General features: G+C 33.1%; 1 protein-coding gene and 1 long non-coding RNA gene across 3 annotated transcripts; both read right to left on the reverse strand.

The window, feature by feature from the left end:
- Positions 1 to 7,654: 7,654 nt before the first annotated feature.
- LOC149488066 (uncharacterized) lies at positions 7,655 to 9,203 on the reverse strand. Of its 2 annotated transcripts, XR_016315707.1 has the most exons (3): positions 9,040 to 9,203; positions 8,453 to 8,553; positions 7,655 to 7,999 (listed from the first exon to the last, which is right to left on the reverse strand). It is a non-coding gene; the product is annotated as an uncharacterized LOC149488066 (long non-coding RNA). The 2 variants fall into 2 exon arrangements; XR_016315708.1 differs by having other exon boundaries at positions 8,426 to 9,203.
- Positions 9,204 to 9,280: 77 nt separating this feature from the next.
- Positions 9,281 to 10,518, reverse strand: LOC149488067 (uncharacterized). The gene is made up of 2 exons (XM_089696944.1): positions 10,328 to 10,518; positions 9,281 to 9,603 (listed from the first exon to the last, which is right to left on the reverse strand). Exons 1-2 carry the CDS (start codon positions 10,354 to 10,356, stop codon positions 9,345 to 9,347), a joined length of 288 nt encoding a protein of 95 aa, XP_089553070.1. The 5' UTR covers positions 10,357 to 10,518; the 3' UTR covers positions 9,281 to 9,344.
- Positions 10,519 to 11,121: the final 603 nt, after the last annotated feature.

An 11,121-nucleotide genomic window follows, 5' to 3' on the forward strand; every position in this document is an offset into this window, starting at 1 on the left:
TCTACTATAATTAAGGAATTTTGAAACTACGGAGTAAAAGAAAGATGATAAAACAATAAAGACTATGCTAGCCGAAGTTAATACAGGAGGGCCAACTGATGATAAGTGGTAATTGAACATCATATGGATAATTTCACAAAATTTTAGATTTTTTTTATATTGTTTTTCCGATATACATTGCTATTTTTGTGCATTATTTTTCAGTTTGCACTGGTCGTCGATAAATACTTATTTCTCAACTCAACCAATTTAATTTATAAATGATTTTACTCAAAATAGCTAAAACGAAAGGAGGATGCACATCTGGATATGCACTTTAAAGATAAACATACAGATTTAGATGGGTCAACGACCTCGCATACTATATTTAATAATTATAATAAACCGGTTAGACCAGTTCTGAGCATCTCGTATGGTCGCAAAATTTATCGATGCGTGGAAATTTTTATGATGTCTCAGATGACTCATAGAAAGGGTAAATTTTTGTCACATGCAATACGATTTGAACTGTCGACATAATTTTTCGTAAAGATTTTAAAAATAATGTAAATAAAACCTTGGTAGTGTTATTTTTAATTGTATAACATCGATTTCTCAGGATATTGGTATTTGGTCAAAACAATAATTAGTTTAAAATATTGTGTTTGTTTGTAGCATCGACCCATGTTTTTTTAATAAAGTCTTGTTGAACAAGATTTATATTTTGTACTTCCAAATTTTTGTACACCGTAGATGATCAGTAGCATCATCTACCCTCATTTTGTTGCTTTTTGTATATTATTTTAGTAGTTTCATTAGGTACACTCTATAATTATTAGCTTTACGGTATATATTTTTAAATGGCATACAAATGTTAACATGAAAGACGTTATATAAGATTCGTGTTTATGCGATCGATAAACATTGAATCGTATTGATGTAATAAACCTCCACTGACGCCAGCATCTGATAGTAATCGACATGATAATCACAATCTTTTTACGATTATTTTAAACTGTTTTACTGCAAAGAAAAATGATTCGATTTGTGGAGATATTAATAAAGACTGAGATTTTTAAAAGTCGTAAACTACGAAAACATAGGTACTTATCAAATATTATTTGATAGGTTAGATATCTAGTACCTAAGTAATAACATATTATATAGGTATATAAACCAATTTATAAGGTTCTTATGGGTTCTTAACAAAGTTTTACAGCTTACAATATCTCAACTATTTTCCCTGATCTCTCCAGTTTACTTAGTTATAATGGTTAGGGAGCCAGGTGCAAATTTGGTTAACTATTTCCTCTCAAGAGATAATTCGTCAGACGCATGAGAGTATAGTATTATAAAGCCTCGTGAACGTCAGCTGGCGCTCGGTTGGGGGGGTGAGCGGTTGTAGCCTCCCACGCACATAGGAAAAAAAATACATTCATTCATTCATTTCTTCTCAGCTAAAAATTTGTCAAATTGTAGCTAACCCAATGTCTCAACGAAAAAAAATAGTCAGCTGGTTACAACATGGTGTATTATACGTCAGCTGGTGTCTCGAACATGAAAGTTAAATTTAAAGAAAAATTTATTTTCCGTTATTTCCTCTCAAACAAAAATTTACCTGATGATAGCTTATATGTAACTGTGGATAAATATATATGTCAGCTGGCTGTATCTTGGTGGAAAAACCGTCAGCTGATACGGGAGGCTACAACCGCTCTTCCCCCCAACCGAGCTCCAGCTGACGTTCACGAGGCTTCATAATACTATACTTTGATGCATTTTACTAATTACCGCTTGAGAGGAACTTGGTCATAAAATCTGCTGCTGGCTCCCGGACCATAAGTAAATAAATCATTTATTGGCACAAAATAATTTAACAAATTAAAGTGACCGCAGACCCAACATAGCATAAACTTCACATAAATTGGCGACATGGGTTTTTATCTATGAATCGATCAGTGAAACATATGACCTTTCTCACGCTTTTATATGTGGTACCTAGGTACCTACGTTGAATATATGGAGAAGAGTTAGGTACGTGAAGTATTTCATCATTTTACGTAGTGTGTGTCATTGATAGGACTGGATTAAATTCAACATCGTGTCACGATCTTCTTAGACAAAACATGAATGTTCATAAATGAGTCAAGGAGCAAATTAATGTATCGATTTGTAAAAAAAACAGAAATATTGTGCAACATTCAAATTTTAAGTTCAGCCCTTTTTCACCTGAGTTTTCCAGTCCCATAAGACGAACGGTCTAAAGGCTGGGAGTGATCTATATGCACTTTGAAATTTGTAGTAATATCACAGTATTACCATCCTACAGTATGGCGACGAATGTACTTGTGCAGAGAAACGGAGGGGAACTGGCGGGGGGTCGGGCGACGCGGGCCGCTTAATGCAATCACGCTGAGTTTGCATTAACTATCGCGAAAGGACGACGCAGTCGTATTTTTTGTGTAATTATACATACAAATAAATATTATACATAGGTACTTACATATTATATTATGACGCGCAAAAACTGTTCCGTTTACGGATGTAAATCTACATTGAAATCCCAGAAGGAAACAATATTTCAGAAAGATTGTATTAATTGTATCTGTTGAATTAAAATCAAAGATATGTATATGTTGTCCTCATTATTTCTAATCAGATTGTACATCCCAATGCGAATGCATTACTTAGTTAAATGGTATAATATAGATACAATTAAGAACATCCAAAAATAAAGTGTCCACGTAAATAATATTTAGCAGTGCAATCTGTAATTATATATTTATGAACAAATAATTACATCAGATTTAATAATCGCAATTTTTTTGAATGTACATATGAATAAATGATTTCATCATAATATTAATAATCAAAATTGTTTTATTTCCCATTTGTTGCAACCCTAGCGTATTTTCGTGTGGCAGCGTAAGTACCTACGCTGGCGGCGGCATCGCGCGACATCAAAGGCGATTCCTTACTGTAGGAAATAATATTGTAATACTGTGGTAATATCTTGAAATTGGTATCGAGAACAGTATATTTCACTCATATATTTAATTTAACGTCGAAATAATTTAACTTGTCTACACTACAATAATTTATCTACATCGCAACCATTGATTGCAACACCAAATAAATATTAAATATGATATGGTTCTACTATTATCAATGTCAAGTGTAAAATAAAGATCCTGTCACCTAACATCACAAGGTATCAATAAAACAATCTTATCGTAGGGCATTGATAAAGTTATTCTACATCTACTACTATTATGTATTAATACTTAATATTAGCTAGCGCTATCTACCTATACTTTTATATTGAAGAATCTATTTGTTTATTTGAACGTCCAAATCTCAGGAATTGCTAATAGAAACATGTTATTTAGACCTTCGAATATCCCGTTTTTGGAAAACAAAACCTTTTGTTCAAAGCATAAAATCAGTGAAATAGAGCTTTTTATAGCAATGTGCAAGCGAAGACGCGGCACAAAAGCTAGTTATTCCCATTGTTATATCCATCAATACGTTTTACGGTTCTGCACAACTATAATGATAGTGGAAAACTTTTTATCGTTGCACTTTCACACAGAAACTGGGTCAACGAATATCGATGATACTAAAGATAGGAATGTGAAGGGAATTGCTGAATTATTCAGTAATACCGTAAATCGATAAAGAGAGTCTAGATTTATTATAGGGGTATGAGGTATCAACCTTTCATGGAAAGTTAAGGTACGATAAGAAAGCTAGCTATTTATGTTTTCTATATGTGATCGAAAAAGTTGTAGTAAAATCTGCAGTAATCTGAAGTTTTTGCAAGTGCAATATACGTATAGTTAGTGCTAGGTCTAAAAAAGTAATATTTCATAATCTGTAAGACTGAAAAAAAAAATCAAGGGTTAAATATCTCTCCCTAAGAATCAACCTTGAACATCAATTGAAGAATTCAATTTAATCAAATCAATTGAATAGACAAAAATCTTCCACACATAAAGTTATAAATAGGTACCTGTAACAATCAGATAGCATACTCGTATGCGATACAGTCGTGTGAATTATCGTGACGTATGATTGACTGAAGCAAATTACTGGAAAAATCGATGCGAAAACAAACATTAAAAGTGGTTTCAAATACATATGTTTCTTTTGAGTAAAGATAAATTTCAATAGTACCTACTAAGAACTTACTGAATCAGTAAATAATAATCATCAACTTCGTTGTCGGTGAAATGCTCACCAAGGTTTATCCAATTAAAACACGATTGAAGCTACATTTTTGTTCGGGCTTAAGGTTTTAAATCAATAGTGAAATGTTTTCATCAAAAGCGTTTTACCTTTAGAACATTTTATTACTCATTCGACGATTCGTTATCTTTACAGATCAAAAGAATTTCTAATGAATCAGCATTTTATGGTACTGTTTTTCATCACAGTCAGAACTTTTTGTTTAATTTTCGTGAGTTTTGTATATTTTTAAATAGGTGAAGGTAGTTCGTATTTTTACGAATAAAAGGTAAACATAAAAATTGTTAGTCTGTGTTATTGGTTTTTGGTACTCCTTTAGTTATTCTTTGTAACAAATACAAAAAGTTAGGGTTCCACTAATATCTGTATACTTGGCCTGCGGCTTCGCTCAATATTACACGATTTTCCATATTAAATTATTTTCCTTTTCAGTAGGTATCTACCCTCAATGAAGCCATGTTTAAAAGTGTCCACTATTAATCGTATTAGACCTACTTATGTGGCATTAGGGTAGATGTCGGTTGTGAAAATCCCCTTTACAGATTAAGTTAATTGCTCCTATACTACTTAAGGCTATATAAAACTTGCCCTAGAAGCATTTTTGCTTACTAACTAAGTCATAATAGCTCTATACAATTTAGAAAATGGAGGAAATTGCTTATTTTCGATTTGATTTATTACTTGCAAGCTTTTCAGTCAGGGCACACAAACACATAGGAACACGATAAAGCAATATACTCACCTAAATCCCAAAAATAGAGCTTCTAAATTAGCATTGATAAAATCGCGCTCTCAAGCAATTAATTTTGGGCATTTAATTTCTGTAGTTCTTTAAATTGTCGAGTTACAATTATTATCTTACGAAGTTTCAAGTTAAATTTCACGGTTCATTCTAATTTAATTATTGATACTTATATCATTATTCATTTTATTGTTATAAATTTATTAATAACGTAGTTTAGGTACCTACCTGACGAATAAACTGCTAAACATCTCCGTCTTGTCTGTTCTCCAGAATTTCTGATTTCTGTCTCTTACCATGAGAGTGATGGCCTTAAAAAGGCTTGTGTATGGACGCATAATATCGCACTATTCTATATTTTCACAGTAGGACGTGGTAGGACCTAGTATAGTACCTATTATGTTATCTGTGGTAGGATGGTGGACGGTGGTAGGACTAAGGAAAAATGGACAATAATAAGACTAAACTGTCACGAAAGAAATACTTATGTTTGCGTCTGTTATTTATAATACGATCGCATACATAAACCTATACGCTTAGCCTACACGTATCAAAGAGAATAATTGTTGTTGTTCTAACGACATAAGTGTCCAAACCCAATAAGGTGTCCACGAATCACGGGTCGTTGAACTCGCTCCCTTGGCAACATTGCATCGCATGCGCAGACCAAAAAGTATGACAAAATGAAGGTCTTATTTATAGCCGTTGCTATGAAGAAGAGGAAAGTGGTGCATTTATAGCTAATGTAAAATAGCAGTTAATGTTATGTGAGCATACTTATGTATGTATATTTTGTTTTGTATTGAAATCAAGATAAGTAATTTATTTAATTAAAGGATTTAGCTACGTATTTAGGTACCTAAGTATATGACTGATATAAAAAATATATAATACTGCAGTTATTTCTAAAATTAAACAAATCTTATCTTATAGTGAATCTCTATATTGGGGATTATGCCAGAAAGTGAACAGGGATTTTTCCGAGGTTTCAACATTTCCACTACATCGGCTGGCATCTGTATCTGACCATTCGGCATTCCCTTTGTTATTTAGCGTCCTAGCAACATCTATACAAATATTATAAAGAGGAAAGGTTTGATTTTTTGTTTGTTTGTTTGTTTGTATGAATTGAATAGGCTCCGAAACTACTTGGCAGATTTGAAAAATTCTTTCACTGTTGGAAAGCTACATCATTTCTGAGTGACATAGGCTAGGTTTTATCCCGGAAATCCCACGGGAACGGGAACTATGCGGGTTTTTTTTTGAAAACGCGGGCGAAGCCGCAGGCGGAAAGCTAGTTATTAATAAAACAAATGGATGTTCCTCATATAATTGAGTTCATACAGAATATAACTGTAATACTTGGACAAAAAGACGGACAGTGTATTAATATATGCGTACCATTATGTAACAACACTTCACCAAAAAAATCTTGGACAGAATTCGTTTCCAAACTCAAGGTCAGCAGAGAGGTGTGAGAATTACACAACTAGGTTTATTTTTAGCGAAATCATAATAAATCATAGCAAAGCTTTTTATTCAGTAAGTAGGGCTGCCAAGTTTTTTCGTCGAGGCATATATTTATGAGTCTATAAGAAATTTTGAAAGCATTTGGAATTCTGAAAAATATTATTTATTCATATACAACACTTAAGAAACGTTAATTATCTAATAAAAGATTCATTTTATTAAAAAGTTCCACCGCGGCTTCGCCCGCGTGAAGGCAATCATCATCATGGGAATAAGAACTTTCCCCGCAATAGATAATTAATGTCTATGCTTATATGCTTTAGCTTCGTCAATATCACCAAAAGATCGAAAAATCTGTTGCGAAATGAAATAAAAACAAACAAAAACCAGACTTCCGTATTTACGATATTAGTAAATTTCCAATCAAAAGCATTCTAATTCCTACGTGTAGTAAGATTTGTACAAAAATTTTATCATGTATTTTAGTCTCCCATTGACCTCTTCCTTTAAATCCTCTTGTTAATACGTGAAAACATAATAACGCTGGTGAATCCAGCCCTGTGACCACCTTACTCCAGACAAACCCACATGCGTCAGAACTACGTCAACACTTTGATAGATATTAGCACCCACTTTGTTTACTACTATTGATTTATGTATCGGTATTCTACGGTGTTCAATATTTAGAATTCCAGTTTCCAACCTCGTAGAAACATTATTTCAATTGCATTCCACGCTAAAATGTTACTCTTTGTGCATAATAATAACAATATAAAGGAGCGTAAATAAACACTCAGATAAACGAAAAACAACTTCGTCATTATAGCCTTTATTATATACAAATCTATTAAAACTATAATCTACTAGGGGTCCGCCCCGGCTTCGCCCGTGGTACATATTTCGCAATAAAAGGTAGCCTATGTCCTTTCTCGGGTATCAAAATATCTCCATACCAAATGTCATGCAAATTGGTTCAGTAGTTTAGGCGTGATTGAGTAACAGACAGACAGACAGAGTTACTTTCGCATTTATAATATTAGTATGGATTATATTTTCTATCATTATTTTATTAACGATACGTAAAAGTTTGCGGAGAAGGCCAAGAAACACAATTTTATGAGTAAAAGTGGATGTAAAAGCACTTCTAGTTTGTTTGTAGTTGACAACTCAACATTCTGAAGATGGTACAACCTGGTTAAATCCATTATACAACGTAGCTTGACCTGAATACGTTTCCCTCATCAAATAAAACACAATAATAATTAAATTCCACTGTTATATTTCATTTTGAATTATATTTTACAGTGATTGAAACATAAACTTTATGACACATTCACAAATCATTTCCGTTGGCACTGCATTCACCGTGCTTCTATTTGACTCCATTTTATGATCTCCATTTCATTTCTATTGCATCGTCATTTGTTTCAAATTTCTTGAAATGAAGATCCAATTTATTATTTTCAGGCTTCAGCGCGTTCAAGACCAATTGAAATTGCCCGTATAAATCTCATCTGACATTTTGTACATCTTCAAAATCTTCATTTTCATTTCAGATACCTGAAACAATGTAGAATTTTCATCGTTATGTCAACTATTAAGTATTTTGTGGTTATGTTTTACTTCATATTCTTATTTTAAGTTCAAAATTTTAGCTTTGATACCGATCATGTAAATATTATTTTCCATTTAAAATAAAGGATAAAACTTTTTGATACCTATTGGAACGAGCAAATACGTCTTTTATAATCTTTTAAAACATAACACGGAATTGTACTCATAATTTAAAGAGAAACTCAAGGAAAGGAGATTCGTCGAAAAAAAAATATTTATCTTGCAACTCGTCGAAAAAAAATTATTGATCGATTGTTTTATATTTAAAGGCATATAATATGTAAAACAGAGCAAAACGTGGGATTCTAATGAGGTAGGTAGGTAGGTCGGTAAACCTAATCACATCATTCTTCTTTCTGCTTGGATGCTTACCTAATTTTATTCCAGTCTTCCACTAACCTGATGCTTTGTCTGGTTGTGTCGTGTTCTGTTGAGGGTTCGCTGGAGCTTCATTTGCTGTTTGCTGGGGTGCGGCCTGCTCAGCTGCTGGTAACCAACCCCTGTTTGGAATAGATATGATATGATTACTTATAGTCTATCAAAATGTGTTTCTTAGAATTTGATATTAATCTGGAGATCGGTATTTAAGTACTTTATTAATATGAAATTTTAGTTACTGATTCACCTCTTAGTAGCTGGGTTAGGTTTTTTAAATTTTGACATAATATTATCAATGTGATAGATATTAAATAAAATTACCTTTGTGTTATTCTCTACATTTTAAACAGTTAGATTCTATTTGAAAACCTACACACAAGCGTCTTATTCTAAGTAAAAAAAGAAAAGAAAAGAAAGGAAAGTAATTTATAAACACTTTATCATTTTCGAGCGGCATTTTCATTATATTATGAAACATGAGATAGGTACAAAACTGAATGAAATAACACCAAATGAACAGACAGCTGCATGCAAATATTCAAGGCTTTCTTAATGAAATAAAAATCGATTTTTCGCCATTGAACTTGAACGCTTTCATAGGTGCTGACATACAATACGGATTGTGCTAACAGATCGCATAGTAAACATAAATGAGTTATCACGTTCAAGCCTTGACGACGATAGCAGACGGCCAAACAAACACGTTACTAATGTGTTAATTGTGACTGCAAGATCTAGAACATCAAAAGCAGACTATTTTCAAAGTTTGAAATTGGCATTTAGAATAGTTCCGAGAAATAAGGTAAAATTTCAAGATACAATGATGTATAATATACAAAAATGTATAATATGCTCAAAATATAGATTAGAAATAATGAATATTTTCAAGTCTAAGGTAAAAGTATCAAAATGGTCAATCATCATCAGGAGGAGTGGCCAGAGGTTCAGGGATTTCCTCATGTAAAAATTCCATTTCAGAGGGAGAATTTTGTTGCGTTGCTGGAACAATTGTCTCCAGTTCTTTTATAATCTCATCTGCTGTGGGTAGAATAGGAGCAGGGAAATCTTCAACGGGAGCTGAGTAAGGCTTCACTTGGTATGTAGATGACTTTTTAGAACTACGATCATTCCAGCCGACTTCTTCAGTTGAATCTTCACTGGTACTGTTGTCGCTGAAAAAGGAGTAATAGTTAAATAGGTAACAGTTAATTTACTAGGCAAAAAAAAAAAATTAATAATAACTTTAGTTTTAAAAATAGATTCGCGTGAAGGAAAGCCCTTTAGTAGGGGAGCCCAGGATGTTAAATGTGGATTTACTCGAGCGTCACGGGAACCTATTAGAATTGGTAGATTAGACCATAGCGAGAAAAAAAGGTCCTATAATGTTTTCACTTTTAGCGGTGGGGAAGGGTTTTTTGATTTTTTTTAATTTAAAAAAGAAAAAAATTGGCTTGGAAATACTCAAGCGCGTTAGATATTGATATTTTGCATGCTCCAGGACGTCACTGAAAAAAAGTATACGTTAATCTGACGATTTAAGTGGCGATTTAATCGCTATGAAGAAAGGGTAAAAAATTAAAGTAATATTATTCGAGCGCGTCAGATTAATATATGGGGGGGTTAATTACAATATAAGAAGTCCCCATTTCGCTAATCTGACGATTCGAGCTCAACCTTAGGGAATTATGGATTAGGTATTCAAATTTTCCAGCGGGGCCCCTGAGCGCACCCACCAACCATAACTGCTCATATTGACTAGAGGTACTAATGAATAGCTAAGGTACCGTCCCTTATAGTAATCTGACGCGCTCGAGTAAATCCCAAAATCCCCCTCTTGGGCTCCCCTACTACTTGGTCTAAATAAAATAAAATAAAAACACAGAAACAAAAACTTACGCAACAATTAACAGCACAATCGTTGACATTTAGGGCCATAAATAATGTTGTTTACGTTTTCAAAGGTTTTATTTATGTTACAGCAAGTGATGTTGACATTGAAATTACGAGAAAATACAGTTACAATGGTTGGATCGCAAATACTCCCTTGGTAACAAGAACCGAGTCAGCTGATTTTAATGGTGGAAATAATTGGATTCAACCCAATTCCCGGCGGTATTTCAGTGGGTATTGGAAAGTGTGTGAAAATTACAGTTATCACGTAAGAATTATTCGGGACAAACAAGTTTCTTGACGTACAAGAGATTGATATTTAAGTTACGTGTAAACGTTAAAAATATATAAATAAACGTTTGTAAGGAATGAGTAGTAATACACCTAATACACGTGTAAAGTATCAGGAGGTTACTTATCCATTATTTTGTTAATCCATACTAATATTATAAATTCAAAAGTAACTCTGTCTGTCTGTCTGTCTGTTACTCAATCACGCCTAAACTACTGAACCAATTTGCATGAAATTTGGTATGGAGATATTTTGATACCCGAGAAAGGACATAGGCTACCTTTTATTGCGAAATATGTACCACGGGCGAAGCCGGGGCGGACTGCTAGTGCATAATAATTATTACAAGAAAATGATATACTTTTAGTTATTACTGGGGAATTTATGTTATGCTTGTTTTATAGGTAGGTACTATTCTTAAACACGGAATACAGTCAGATATATTCCTTGTTTCATTAATTTATTAATTTAAAGACTAGCTGTCGATAGATATATCAGAATTCAGAAA

This window comes from Colias philodice, chromosome 6 (assembly GCF_061535455.1).
Source record: "Colias philodice isolate Cphi_HAF_F1 chromosome 6, ilColPhil1 Martin Lab GWU primary, whole genome shotgun sequence".
Taxonomy (NCBI): Eukaryota; Metazoa; Arthropoda; class Insecta; order Lepidoptera; family Pieridae; genus Colias; species Colias philodice.